Raw genomic sequence first — 15,386 nt, forward strand, 5'->3', positions numbered from 1 at the left:
GTTCAGCTAGGAGGTTCTGCTGATCTGGTCTGGATTTTCCTACATTTGGGGAAATCAATTGGCTATAAGCTGATCTAGAATGCTTCAGTTGGGATGAAGGAGCTCTGCTTAAGTATATCTTTCTTGTTCCAGCAGATTAGCCTTGTCTTGTGTCTCATGAGAATCACATGGTCCAAGAGATAGAGGATGTGTGCTTGGTTTCTTGACTCTTACACTTTAGTACAACATTTCTTTAGTCACATTCTTTTCGCAAGAGCAAGTCAACAGGTCTAGATTAGATTCAAAGGATGGAAAAAATAGGCATTTCTCCAATGGAGATGAAGAATCACATTCTAAAGAATATGACCACCTGTCTATTCATCACCATACAGTTAATGAGGAATTACCTAATTACTTTCAAAACTGTGATGTGTCTTAGTACATCCTAGGGCTTTTGCAATCAAATTACAACAAAGGAAGTGGCTTAAAATAATTGAAATTTACTCTCTCACAGATCAGGAGCCAAGAAGTCTGAAACCAAGCTGTGAGCAGGATGGGAACTTGCCAACAATCCCGGTGTTCCTGGCATATAGCTACATCTCTTCAGCTCCTGCCTCCATCTTCACATGGCTGTGTTTTTACAGGTCTGTATATCTCTGTGTCTCTAAATCTTTCCTTATGTAATGACACTAGTCATTGGATTTATCACCCACTCTAATCCATTAGAGCTTCCCTTGTGGCTCAGCTGGTAAAGAATCTTCCTGCAAAGCAGGAGACTTGGGGAGACTTGGGTTCAATCCCTGGGTTGGGAAGATCCCCTGGAGAAGGGAAAGACTGCCCACTCCAGTATTCTGGCATGGAGAAGTCCATGGACTGTATAGTCCATGGAGTTGCAAAGAGTTGGACACAACTGAGTGACTTTCACTTTCAATCCATTATAACCTCATCTTCATCTGATTATAAATACTCTATTTCCAAATAAGGTAGGACTTCAGCATATCTTTTGGGGGACACAAATCAGTCCACAAGAGTGATCATATATATTCTATCAAAATATATATGGAATTTAAAGATGGTAACGACAACCCTATATGTGAGACAGCAAAAGAGACACAGATATATAGAACAGTCTTTTGGACTCTGTGGGAGAGGGAGGGGGGGTGATTTGAGAGAATGGCATTAAAACATGTATAATATCATATAAAAAACAAATCGCCAGTCCAGATTCGATGCAGGATACAGGAAGCTTGGGGCTGGTGCACTGGGATGACCCAGAGGGATGGTATGGGGACGGAGGTGGGAGGGGGGTTTGGGATGGGGAGCACGTGTACACCTGTGGTGGATGCATGTTCATGTATGGAAAAACCAATACAATATTATAAAGTAAAAAAAATATAATAATTTTAAAAAGTGCTTAAGAGAAATCAAATTCTCATATATGATTGTTACATATATATGCAAAAAAATGTGCCTCTCATTTCAAAATGTTCATTTCATAGGCTTCTGTCTAAGATATTTTGATGGAACTTATAAATAAATTCAATCAAATGGCATTTGCTTCCTGAATTGTTTGATTTTTTATTCATTAGAATTTTTCATTTTTAAAAAATAAACTGACTTTTGATGATTTACATAGGAGAAACATTCAAAACATATTTAGAAGCCTACTGCATAGAAATGGAAAGGAAAATGTAAAAAAAATCAAGACTGTTGTGAAATTTAAATTTATACTCCAGAATCAGTTGTATAAGTACTCTGCTGTGGCACAACTATCATCTGAATGCCATGGCTTAAGCTTGCACCCCGAGTACTGGACACGGGGACCTGCCATAGTCACTGTGGTCTCCTTTGTTCCTGGACGCTGGGAGCCACTGGCTTCATGTGAATCCCCACTGTCCTATCTCTTTACACGGTTAAATTGCAATTCAAAATATGATTAACTGAGCTTAAGTTACCTATGTTCAAACTAGCCATAAGGGAATCTGGTAAAACATGGTCTATCCGACCGTCATCTCTTCTCCATGGTAGACGGTTTCTTCCTTGCCTTTAGAATCGTAAAATGAGGAGTCCAGAGGCTAAGTGATCCATAGATAACTCCTGCCCCCTCCTTTCTGAATATATTAAATTGTAATAGCACAATAAAAGCTCAAATGACTTTGCCAAAAACATGGACAGAAATGAAAATTCATGGAAGATAAATACTTACTCAGTATTGGGTTCAGAATTCAAATTAGTGATTATCTATCAAGTCTGTAGGTTTTATTTCACAGTGAATCACCATGTTACATACATTTAATTCTCTATACTACCTGAACTTTCACAGAACTCACTATCAGTATTTATAATAAGTTTATAAATGTGCATGTATTTGTTATTATAATATTGACTTTGGAGGTTAAGAATTTTGCTTTATGTCATCATTATATAGTTGTATTTTTACTAGCTAATTGTTCTTAAGTCATACCTCTTAACCAAATCTAAAATTCCTTTAGGACAGTTTTATTTATTTCATGTTAAAATATAAATATAAACTATGATATACATTGGATTGGATTCATTAATTTCACTAGAGTGCCACTGAAATAAACCACACAAACTTTTTAAGCTATACTGAAATATGAAATATGTTTGATCACTTTTTCTTCTTACCTCAGCTCCCATATATGTAACAGGATTGGATACTATGCAAACTAACCAATCTAGCTAATTCTTTTGTGTACCAGGTTTGGCATTGGAGGACACCCTCTAATACGCAAAGTTAAGGACATTTAAAGGAAATATTTCCAGAATTGCTTGTAAATAACAATGTGGGGACATATATTTGAAAGCCATCTATGAAACTGAAAACAAAGGAAGGACTGTATGCAAAACATTTTCTGCAAAAATGTCAATGATATCATCATAGTAACAGTGATAAAAATATAGGGCCCAAAGTAAACCCTGGGGCTTCCCTTGTAGCTCAGTCAGTAAAGAATCCACCTGCAATTCAGAAGAACCGGTTCAATTCCTGGGTTGAGAAGATTCCACTGGAGAAGGAAATGGCAACCCCTTTCTTGCCTGGGAAATCCCATGGACAGAGGAGCCTGGTGGGTTACAATCCAAGGGGTTGCAAGAGTCAGACACAACTGAGAGAATAAACCACTACCACAAATCCAGGAATTACTGTTAGTAAAGAAAATGTTAGACACCACTGATTTGAGAGGAAAAAGTCATCAAATCAATCTTTTCAATCATAACTCTAGATATAATAATGACTTCATTAATTAGCTTTTGGAACTTTAAAGAATGCCCCTGGTGGCTCAGTGGATAAGAATTCGCCTGCCAATGCAGGGAACACGCGGTTCCATCCCTGGTCCAGGAAGATTCCACATTCTGTAGAGCAACTGAGCCCATGCTCCATGGCTCCTCTAGAGCATGGAGGCAACAAGAGAGACCACCACAATGAGAAGCCCACGCACCATGAGGAAGAACAATCCCCACTTCATGCAACTAGAGAAAGCCTGTGAGTAGCAGTGAAGACCCAGTGCAGCCAAAATAAATAAATAAAAATTTATAAAAACAGAAAAAATCAACTTGTAAATTGAGGCTGAAAAGTTTATTTATTTATTATTTTTTCTTTTTGAGCTGTGAAGAGTTCTGAATTTACATGTAATGCATCTTGCAATTAAATCTATTTTTTGGGGGGGGGGATTTCTTTTTTTTTTTTAATATTATACATGTTTTAATGCCATTCTCCCAAATCATCCCCCCTCCTTTCAGTTAAGCAACTTTTATCAATTTTAATAAAACTATTTGAATCATAATAATTATAAATTCTCTGTAAAAACTTGTAGACTATCAATCACACAGAATATGCAATAGGTATACGATTTATGAACATTTTTTCTTTCATCTTATAGAAGAAATTAATTTGCATTTCGATCAGAAGGGAATATATGCATAACAAAAACATACCCTATAATATGTGGGGTCCATCCCATATTTTCTGTTAGTCTCTAAGAGTCGCTGAGCATCTTCACTTTCACTTCTCACTTGCATGCCCTGGAGAAGGAAATGGCAGCCCACTCCAGTGTTCTTGCATGGAGAATCCCAGGGACAGCGGAGCCTGGTGGGCTGCCATCTATGGGGTCGCACAGAGTCGGACACGACTGAAGTGACTTAGCAGCAGCAGCAATAATTTTATCAAACAACCAGATAGTGTTTACCATGTATCAGGTGCTCTCATAAGTTCTTTTACTATACTGCTTATTTCATTCTTCTTTATGTTTGATTATGCTAGTTTATTAAATGCATACACATGCACTACTCAATAGATTTAACAATCTCAAAATTTACTTCTGAGTCACATGAAGCTAGTAGTAAACCACTGCAATAGAGTCTTGCCAGAGGGTCACTGAACTTAGTAACATAAAATACTTGAGTTAGGCTTAAAAAATTAAAAGGCCACTGAAAGACAAATATTTAAAGGAACTGATATTTCCTGCCCCAAATTCCCATTACATTCAATGGATACAAACTTCAGGGAACCACAATTAAACTAAAATAGTCAACAAAAGTTGGAAATTTGAGATGACTTTTAAATTTTGTTGAAAATTGACAATGATTGAGAGTCATTATTGCTTAAAGAAAAAAATTGTAAAATTAAAAAAAAAAAAACCACTGGCTAACAAAGACTTAGAGTAACTGTTATCATTATATATGAATTGCATATTCAAAGTCAATATATTCTTATGCTAGTAGAAATATGAGATTTTTCAAAAATTAAATTATTCATTTTGTTCTATGCTGCCCCAAGGTGCTTTGATGCCTGAAAGGCCAAATTACCATGTAAGTGGGGACTTTATCATGATGAAAATGTGCTAGAGACTTTTAAGAGGTTAAGATATTGGACTTCAAATTCAAAAGAGTATGAATTCAAATTCTCAGGACCAGCTCTGCATAACTCTTTGCCTTTTCAAATTAATTTTCTGACCCTAATTTTTCTTTTACAAAAAATAAAAGCAAAAGAAAATCTATCTCTTGGCTTGTTGCAGGTGCATTTATTAAAGGCAGTGACTTGAAAAATCATGTTAGCTATTACTAACTTTACTATTTTTCACTTACAATATTGTCAAGCAAAGATTGTTGTTTAAATTCTAATAGCTGATTGTGGTGCTGGAGAACTCCTGAGGGTCCCTTAGACTCCAAGGAGATCAAACCAGTCAATCCTAAAGGAAATCAATCCTGAATATTCATTGGAAGGACTGATGCTGAAGCTGAAGCTCCAATACTTTGGCTACGATATGAAGAGCTGACTCATTGGAAAAGATCCTTATGCTGGGAAAGATTGAAGGCAAAGGAGAAGGGAACAGCAGAGGATGAGATGATTAGACAGTGTCACCAATTCAATGGACATGAATTTGAGCAACTTCTAGAATACAGTGAAGGACAGGGAGGCCTGGATTCATGGAGTCACAAGGAGTCAGACACAACAACTGAACAACAACAACAACAAATAGCTGATTAATCCAAATTAATAGCAGATTTAGCCAATGATCAACGAAGTCCAGAAGCATGTTAACAAATATTAAAACTAAGGTAATTTTTTAAGTAACCTCATTTAAACCCACCACACTTATAAAGGATTTGCACCATGAATTTTTGGCAACTACAAATCTCTACCTTTCATTATCTTTTAAAAATTCACTTAAAACACATTACATGATAGTCTTTGCATCACATTAACTGCAGAATATACAGTGGTTTGTGGCAGATATTTTCCTTTACCTTCCATAACTTTTCCCATCCTGATCTGTGCTCCTATTATATTGCTTCCATTATATTGCACCAGTGGACACTCTTGCCCTCTGTCTCAAATTGGTTTGATCAAGAAAAGATACCATACCTTTGGTGGATTCATGTTGATGTATGGCAAAACCAATACAATATTGTAAAGTAATTAACCTCCATTTAAAATAAATAAATGTATATTAAAAAAAAGGAAAGATACCAGCAGTAGATGTAAGAGAGTCAGAGCAGAATTAGGCTGAGATGGTTGCCTTTCTCTACTAAAGAAAAAAGCTTCCAATGAGCAGCTTTTTCTTAGAGTTTTAACATTCTCTAAAGCAAATGGCAGCCCACTCCAGTACTCCTGCCTGGAAAATCCCATGGACAGAGAAGCCTGCTAGACTGTAGTCCATGGGATCGCAAAGAGTCGGACACGACTGAGCAACTTCACTTTCTTTCTTTTCAAAGCTCCAGTAAATACCTCTTCTCTTTGCCTTTCAGATCAAGCGACATAGCATTTCCATCATATGAGCTGCCCCACAATTTGTTAATCAGTTGAGTTCAGATGCTCAGTCGTGTCCGACTCTTTGCGACCCCATGAACTGCAGCATGCCAGGCCTCCCTGTCCATCACCAACTCCCGGAGTCTACCCAAGCCCTTGTCCATCGAGTCAGTGATGCCATCCAACCATCTCATCCTTTGTCAACCCCTTCTCCTCCTGCCCTCAATCTTTCCCAGCATCAGGGTCTTTGCAAATGAGTCAGCTCTTCGCATCAGGTGGCCAAAGTATTGGAGTTTCAGCTTCAGCATCAGTCCTTCCAATGAACACCCAGGACTGATCTCCTTTAAGATGGACTGGTTGGATCTCTTTGCAGTCCAAGGGACTCTCAAGAGTCTTCTCCAACACCACAGTTCAAAAGCATCAATTCTTCGGCGCTCAGCTTTCTTCACAGTCCAACTCTCACATCCATACATGACCACTGGAAAAACCATGGCCTTAACTAGATCGACCGTTGTTGGCAAGTGATGTCTCTGCTTTTTAATATGCTGTCATAACTGGTCATAACTTTCCTTGCAAGGAGTAAGCGTCTTTTAATTTCATGGCTGCAGTCACCATCTGCAGTGATTTTGGAGCCCAGAAAAATAAAGTCCGCCACTGTTTCCACTGTTTCCCCATCTATTTCCCATGAAGTGATGGGACCAATTGCCATGATCTTAGTTTTCTGAATGTTGAGCTTTAAGCCACCTTTTTCACTCTCCTCTTTCACTTTCATCAAAAGGCTCTTTAATTCCTCTTCACATTCTGCCATAACGGTGGTGTCATCTGCATATCTGGAGTTATTGAGATTTCTCCCAGCAATCTTGATTCCAGCTTGTGCTTCTTCCAGCCCAGCGTTTCTCATGATGTACTCTGCATATAAGTCAAATAAGCAGGGTGACAATATACAGCCTTGACGTACTCCTTTTCCTATTTGGAACCAGTCTGTTGTTCCACGTCCAGTTGTAACTGTTGCCTCCTGACCTGCATACAGGTTTCTCAAGAGACAGGTCAGGTGGTCTTTTTTGTGAATTTTTGAATAATTCCTTCATAAAGGAACTCAGTTATCCCCGTCTGAACTGGGACTCTGACTGAGACACTGAGATCCACCCATCATAGTAGGTGACCCTGACAAAGTAAGAGCAAATCTTCCACTCCTTCACAGCTTTTGTTCATGGGTTCTGGTGCCCCTACTTTGTCTAGAAAAACTTGACACAATTTAATTCAAAGCACACCTAACTTCTGCAAGACTTTTCGAGTGAATGTCCTCTTGACTGCCCCCTTCACTTCATTGTTCCTTAGGCTGTAGATGATGGGGTTTAACATCGGTGTGATGACAGTGTAGGACAATGATACTAGCTTCTTGCTCTCGGGAGACTGTTTGGATTTGGGCCGTAGGTAGGTCAAGCTGGCTGTTCCATAGAAAAGGGATACCACAATGAGGTGAGATGAACAAGTGGAGAATGCCTTCTGGCGACCGGTAGCAGAGGGCATCATCAGGATGGTTTTAATAATGCGAGTGTAGGAGACCAAAATGAGGGAAAAGGGAAACATAATAAATAGTAGTGTGGAGGCAAGTGCTTGCATTTCATATATGGTTGTATCCTCAGTGACTAGTTTCAACACTGGGGGACCATCACAAAAGAAGTGGTCTATGGTGCTTGGTCCACAGAAAGGATGGGCCATCAACCAAGCTGTCTGTAGCATAGACACGGGAACACCAGACATCCAAGAACCTACAGCCATCCACAAACATAGGGACCTATTCATTATGACTGAATAGCGGAGAGGATTACAGATGGCTACAAAGCGATCATAAGCCATCATAGAGAGGAGGAAACATTCAGAGCTGCCAAAGAAGAAAAAGAAGTACATCTGGGTACCACAGCCTACAAAAGAGATGCTTTTCCTTGGGGATACTAGATCTACCAACATCTTTGGCACCATGACCAAGGTGAAACAGATTTCAAGAAGTGACAAGTTCCTGAGAAAGAAGTACATGGGTGTTTGAAGAGCAGGATCCACAATGGTAACTGTGACAATAAGGAAGTTACCCAACAAAGTGACTGTATAGATGACCAGGAACAAAACAAATAGGGAATGTTGCATCTCAGGCTTGTTTGTAAAACCATGAAGGATAAATTCAGTCACTTGGGTGTGATTTTCACAGATCATATCTTAGACCAGTTTCTCTCTAATAATCAAAATATATGTGTCAAAGGATCAAAAAATATTCTTTAAATGTATATATAATATCAAATATAATAATAAAATCTATAAATGTATCTTTGTTCTCAGTTGTCTTACCATTCTATTTCTCTGAAACAGAATGTCTACAATAAGACTAAATCAGAGCAAAGAAATAATTTGCATGAATACCACTAATTGCTTGTCACCTAGGTGCAGTTTGTCTCTCACCAGTGATGACAGTCTGCAGCTCATGTTCTTCATCAGAGGCATGTTATTTTTCAGGATGAAGTAGAAAGAGTTTGGGCAGCTAATAACTAAAATAGAATCACTTAATAATTTTAAAAAATATATCCAAGAGGTATTCAAGAGGCAAAAGATAAAAATTGGGCTAGTTTCACTTTTTAAATCTTAGATTATAAATGACATATTTCTACCAAATGGAGTGCATTTTATGCAATACACTACTTCAGCCAGTATACATACACATATATACATCTATACATATATACACATATAAATTATATACACATGTAGGTTCACATATATGTATATATGAGGGAACCTTAGTAAATAAACATAGATAAACAAATAAGCATAACAGGTACTTATGATTTTAGTAGTTTGTGCAGTCCTCACGGGACTGCCAATTTATGTAATTTTTCACGGTGCCTCTTGAAGCATAATTTCAGATCACTGGGCCCCAGTTCTTACTATGCACACAGGTATAGTCATATCATTTGAATTGGGCTTTATAAAAATAGCAAACTTCTGAACAAACATAACCTGCAATCCAGAAGTCCTCCTTCCAGCATTCATCTCAATTCTAATCCATCAAAATAGTTTGACTTCCCACTGTGTTGTGACTTTGTTAAATTAACATATGTTAAATGGAGCTCAGGGGTGTAGGATGGTGAGCACTGATTCAACAAAAGATCACAAAGGAAAGTCAAATGAAGTTTATTACTCAGATTCTGGAGGAGGAGCTATAGGAGGAAGTCAAGGCAAGAGTGCAGGCATAAAGAAACACTGAATGTGGGGTATATGCCTTTATTATGATCCAAAGGTGGAGTATTTTGAAGTTCCTTGGCTGAGGCCAGACTGGTTAATTCAAACCAAAAAATGCAGGATTTTGGTATGCTTCCCATGAGTTTTTTTTTCTAAGGGGGTACAAGGAAAAGGCTTTCCCTGGGAGACAGGGGCGACTGTTTATAACAAGGACATTTGGGGTATCATATCAGAAAGTTACATTTACTTATGACTCTTGGGCTTTTATCTAGAGTATGTGTTCAGGGGAGTAGTTAATATCAGTTTAAAGTCCCTGCAAATCAGGGACCGATAATGAGTCAGCAGCATTATGAAATAATTTACTAAATTCTCAATAGACTGTCAGTTTTCTCCAAAACTGCATGGACAAAGTGGGAGCTAGTCCCTTACTACTGTGTATCCACTAAAAGTCCACTCATGGAATTACTAATTCAATTAGTATTATCTCAAACACAATATCTTCTTTAGAGTAGAACATTTTGATTGAAAGTAGAATTATATAAATATTTTCTATACAGATCTTAACAACAGCATATCAAATGTTAGGGATCACAAAAATATATGTTGGAAAACAACTATATATAAAGCTACATTGGAGCTGAGCTGAACAATGCTTCCATTTTTTAAAATATTGGGGCTATGAAAGTATTAAGTATTAGATTAATTATTTTGATCTAATATTGATATTAGGTCAAATTGATAAGCAATTGACCTAAATATTAGATCAATTATTTTATAAAACATTTTTCAAATTTAATTTAAAAATCTTAGTTTATTTTATAGTCAAATCATGTTTAACACAGATTTCTCTGAAAGTAAGGAGTTGAAAATGCACAGACCTTTTGAAGAATTCTGTTTTAATTCTACTCCAGTGATATATATACTTTGGTAATATCTCACTATTTTGCTTACCACAAGTTCTCAAACCAATATCCTCTACAATATAAGGAAAGGAACCGGTCATCCCAGGCTGCCCATACTGATGGTACTCCAGAATAACAGGTTAAGAGACACAACAGTGAATGTGACCACTATCTTTCACCACTATTGCAAATTCTGCTCCAATACCATTCACATCAACAGTAACAATAACAACTACATTATTCCTGGTATATTTAGAAAAACTTATAAATAGCTTCGGAGGCTTCCCAAGTGTCTCACAGGTAAAGAATCCACCTGCCAAAGCTGGAGATGTGAGTTCGATCCCTGGATCAGGAAGATCACCTGGAGAAGGAAATGACAACCTACTCTAGTAATCTTGCCTGGGAAATCCCATGGACAGCAGAGCCAGGTGGGCTACAGTCCATGTGGTCGCAAAGAGTCAGACAGGACTGAGAAACTATAAAGCAACAGCAGCATAAATAGTTTCAGATGCATTATCATGTTCACCAGCATTTTTAAACAATTCTAAATTCACTGTGACTCTAAATATACTCCATCATTTGTCTGAGGAAAATAATTAAGAGAATTGAATAAGGTATCAAGATTTTATAATGGTCCAGCAATTTTTAGTGTATCTCTAAAATACCTCAACCACTATTCCCTCTCAGATTTCTAATACTGAAGTGGCAGAAAACAACAACAGGTTTAATATCTAGTCCTGGAGTGACCAAGGACTAGATATTATAATACATTATCTATAATGTAACATCCACGGTCTCCACTGTGAGATAGGAATAAGGCAAGCCAAAAAGATTATCAGTTTCTTTATTTGTTAATCAATGATATACATATTCTACCTTGTGTAGGCATATTTAAATTCAATAAAGTTTTGGAGAACTAGAGATTTTTACTGTAACAAAATATACCTCCAAATATTCCCTCCCCTCTTTATATATCCTAAAAAAAAAAAAATACTGTTTACATTGCATATATCTTCTAAAAATCAAAAGATTCATTGGCAGTGATGCTGCAGTAACTACCACAAATTTATAGTGATGCCTTTTTTAAAAACTTGTAAACTGTAGATAAGTGAGCAGGATTGCTACATAGCTCTAGAGAATGTTTTACTTTATTGCATGGAATTCTAAAAATGTAATGACATTTACTTAAGTCCACTAATTTTTGGACTATGTTTTGAGACCAAAGAGTTTTTCACTTGCTATTAATCAGGCCAGCTTCAAAATTTTCTGGAAAATGTGCCAGCTTTCTCATAAATACATGTTTTCTTATAAAAATCATTACAAATCAATCAGCTTCTTTAACTGGAACAGCACTTCTAAGAACCTAAAATACAAATTAGTAAAAATCGGAGAACAAATAACCCTCATACCTGAATTGAAAATACATTGCATGGTTATAATACATAGCATTTCTTAAATAGACAACCATTGTTTTCTTAATATTCTCTTCCTCAGCATTCTGTAGCTTTCTAGACAGAAAAAAAGAACACTCTATTGTTTTTTTGTTTTACTCAATAAAGCATCAAGCTATTCCTTTTTTCATGTATAAATAAGCTTATAGGCTTATTTTTCTTAAGATGATTTTGTTGTATATAGATGCACAGATAAAAGTAGTTTTATGGGGGGGGGCACTGAGGAACAAAATAAATCATACAGAAATATCTGGATACATCTTACCAAATAAAACTACATATTTCTTAATTAGAATTTTAATCATTTTTTAAGATAAGTAATATCTTGTGAGAACTGTAAACTGATCTTGAAATCTGTCACATCTCAAATTTTCAGAATTAAGCAAATAACTTTGACAGGTTAACCTACTTTGCATTGGCACCAAATGGTTGATATACTCCTGTAATAGTATTTAAGTGTGACTGGCCTTGGGGAAAATGATCCTTGGGATATTAGAAGGGACTGCTGCAAATTAAACAACCATTTTACCGCATAGGGGAGAATATCGAATTTTCAAGAAATTGTTTATGTTTTAAGTCATAATGGCTGCCATTCAACATGTATTTCTTAATAATAGCTATTTCTGGTGGGTCTGTAGGGCACACTGGTCAATCCCTTGGGATTACAATTATTAATACACTAAGACTATGTGAGGAACATAGATTTTAGCTTTCCCTGTAGAATTTTTTGTGGGATAGATTTTGGCCACAAAATGATAGAATATATTTGTACCCCATCCTTGAAATGTAAATGATTTAAAATTTTATTTTTAATTCATTTTTAAAACTTTATTTTTAAATATATATTTTTACTAATAATCTTTTTAAGCAATTAAACTGTGCAAGTTAAAATGACTATTGGTATGTGTTTATTGTTGTTTTATACATCAAATAGTTTGCTACTGCTTTGTTTAACCATGAGAAAACTGTAAATAGTTCCAAGATTCATATACTGTTTCATGAAAGCAATATCTTATAATAACTAACACGGTTATTGTCATAAAGTGATAAATCTTTCTTTCTTTCTTTTTTTAATCCTTAGAATGTATTCTCTTTGCAATTTCAAAACCTATTTCAGTTTAGTGGGCAGAGATATAACATTATTATTTGAAGTGTTTTTCAATGAGCTAACAAAGCTGTATTTTATTATATTTGTTGTAGAACCAACTCATAATAGATATGAGGGTAAAATAGTCACAAATTAGAACAGGAAAAATGATTCCCAAAAATTTTAACAAAATGTGCGGGAGTAAAAAAGCCTTGAAAAAGCCCCCGGAGTTTAAATTTTACGTATGAGCAAGAGACATAACAAACAGCTAGACAGGAAAATTTACCACTTCCAAGTTTACTTTCTTCTTGAAAAGTAAAAGGGAAGCTTTGTGTTTTTGGATTTAATCCTACATAAGGATTAAAATTCTTAATCAATCATTATTTTCCAAAAACTAAATAACAAGGCTATAATAGCCTAAAATCCTTTTTTCTGAAATCTTCAATTGGAAACACCTACCTTTAAAATAAGTAAAATAAAGCTATAACAACATCAAAGGAAAACTTATAAAATATATTTAACCTATTTTAATTCATAGCTGTACCAAACAACTAACTATAGACCATATGAAAGATACATTTGTAACACTGGAAAGAAAAATCAAATAAAAATGGTGCATTACTGACTAATGTTTGTTTCATAACAGCTTTTGTTTTGTTTTCAAAATTTTTAAACAAAAGTTTTCTTAGATATCAACAGGATGACTATGAAAACCCCCTCATGCAAAGATGATACAAACTTCAATGAGGTTACTTTTTACTTCTCTGTTCCTAATTAATATCACCTTTCCAAGAAACAGAAATTCAGATAAAATACAGCTCCATGTGTAGGTGTTCTTAACTGCCACTCTAGAGTAATTCAGTTCCTTATTAATAATTCCTAAAATCATTATACAATGCATTCACTGGTTACATATCACTGCCATCTTGTGGGTAGTTTATTTTAATTATTTTAGCTGAAAATTCTTCATGAAGTTATAATTTGGGATTTGCCTGGAAACAAATCAGTGATTCTTTTCCTATAGATTTCTTGGTTTGCCTACTAAGTGGCAGGCACAGTAGGTTTGAAAGGTAAGACAAACACAGATTTCCATCTCAGAAAGATTATACTGTTTATAATTCTCCTTTGATAAAATGTGATGAAATTCATGTAACCACTTTTCATACTGTTCACGGGATTCTCAAGGCAAGAAAGCTAAAGTGGTTTGACATTCCTTTCTCCAGAAGATCTATCCAAAAAAGATCTTAAAGGCCCATATAACTGTGATTATGTGATCAATCACCTAGCGCCAGACCTTCAGGAATGTGAAATCAAGTGGGCCTTAGGAAGCACCACTGTGAACATATCTAGTGAAGGTGATGGAATTCCAGCTAAGCTATTTCAAATCCTAAAAGATGATGCTGTTAAAGTGCTGCGCTCAGTATCTGGAAAACTCAGCAGTGGCCACAGGACTGGAAAGGTCAGTTTTCATTCCAAACCCAAAGAAAGGCAATGCCAAAGAATGTTCAACTATCACACAGTTGCACTCATTTGCTAGCAAAGCAATGCTCAAAATTCTCCAAGCTAGGCTTCAACAGTATGTGAACCAAGAACTTCCAGATGTTCAAGCTGGATTTGGAAAAGGAAGAGGAACCAGAGATGAAATTGCCAACATCCACTGAATCATAGAAAAAGCAAGAGAATTCCAGAAAAACATCTACTTCTGCTTTGACTACGCTAAAGCCTTTGACTGTGTGGATCACAACAAACTGTGTAAAATTCTTAAAGAGATGGGAATACCTGACCACCTTACCTGCCTCCTGAGAAATCTGTATGCAGGTCAAAAAGCAACAGTTAGAATCAGACATGGGATGGGCTGGTTCCAAATTGAGAAAGAAGTACCTCAAGTCTGTATAGTGTCATGTCACCTTGCTTATTTAACTTATATGCAGAGTACATCTGAGTACATCATGCCAGGCTAGATGAAGCACAAGCTGGAATCAAGATTACAGGGAGAAATATCAATAACCTCAGATATACAGATGACACCACCCTTATGGCAAAAAGTGAAAAGAAACTAAAGAGTCTCTTGATGAAGGTAAATGAGGAAAGTGGAAAAGAGGGCTTAAAACTCAACATTCAAAAACCTAAGATCATGGCATTCAGTCCATGGCAAAAAATGGGGAAACAGTGGAAAGAATGACAGATTTCATTTTCTTGGGATCCAAAAATCAGTGCAGATGGTGACTGCAGACATGAAATTCAGAGGCTTTCTCCTTAGAAGAAAAGCTATGACCAACCTAGACAGCATATTAAAAAGTAGAGACATTACTTTGACCAAAAAAAAAAAAAGTCTGTATAGTCATAGCTATGGTTTTTCCAGTAGTCAGGTATGGATGTGAGAGTTGGACCATAAAGAAGGCTGAGCACGAAAGAATTGATTCTTTTGTACTGTGTGTTGGAGAAGACTCTTGAGAGTCCCTTGGACT

The 15,386-nt window shown here is 36.3% G+C and overlaps 1 protein-coding gene across 1 annotated transcript; it reads right to left on the reverse strand.

Annotated features, from left to right (window-relative positions):
• Positions 1-7,083: 7,083 nt before the first annotated feature.
• Positions 7,084-8,458, reverse strand: LOC133248912 (olfactory receptor 10A7). Its single transcript, XM_061419185.1, has one exon. The coding sequence runs from the start codon at positions 8,456-8,458 to the stop codon at positions 7,508-7,510; it is 951 nt and encodes a 316-aa protein (XP_061275169.1). The 3' UTR covers positions 7,084-7,507.
• Between the last annotated feature and the right edge of the window lie 6,928 nt (positions 8,459-15,386).

This window comes from Bos javanicus, chromosome 5, assembly GCF_032452875.1.
Source record: "Bos javanicus breed banteng chromosome 5, ARS-OSU_banteng_1.0, whole genome shotgun sequence".
NCBI classification, from domain to species: Eukaryota; Metazoa; Chordata; class Mammalia; order Artiodactyla; family Bovidae; genus Bos; species Bos javanicus.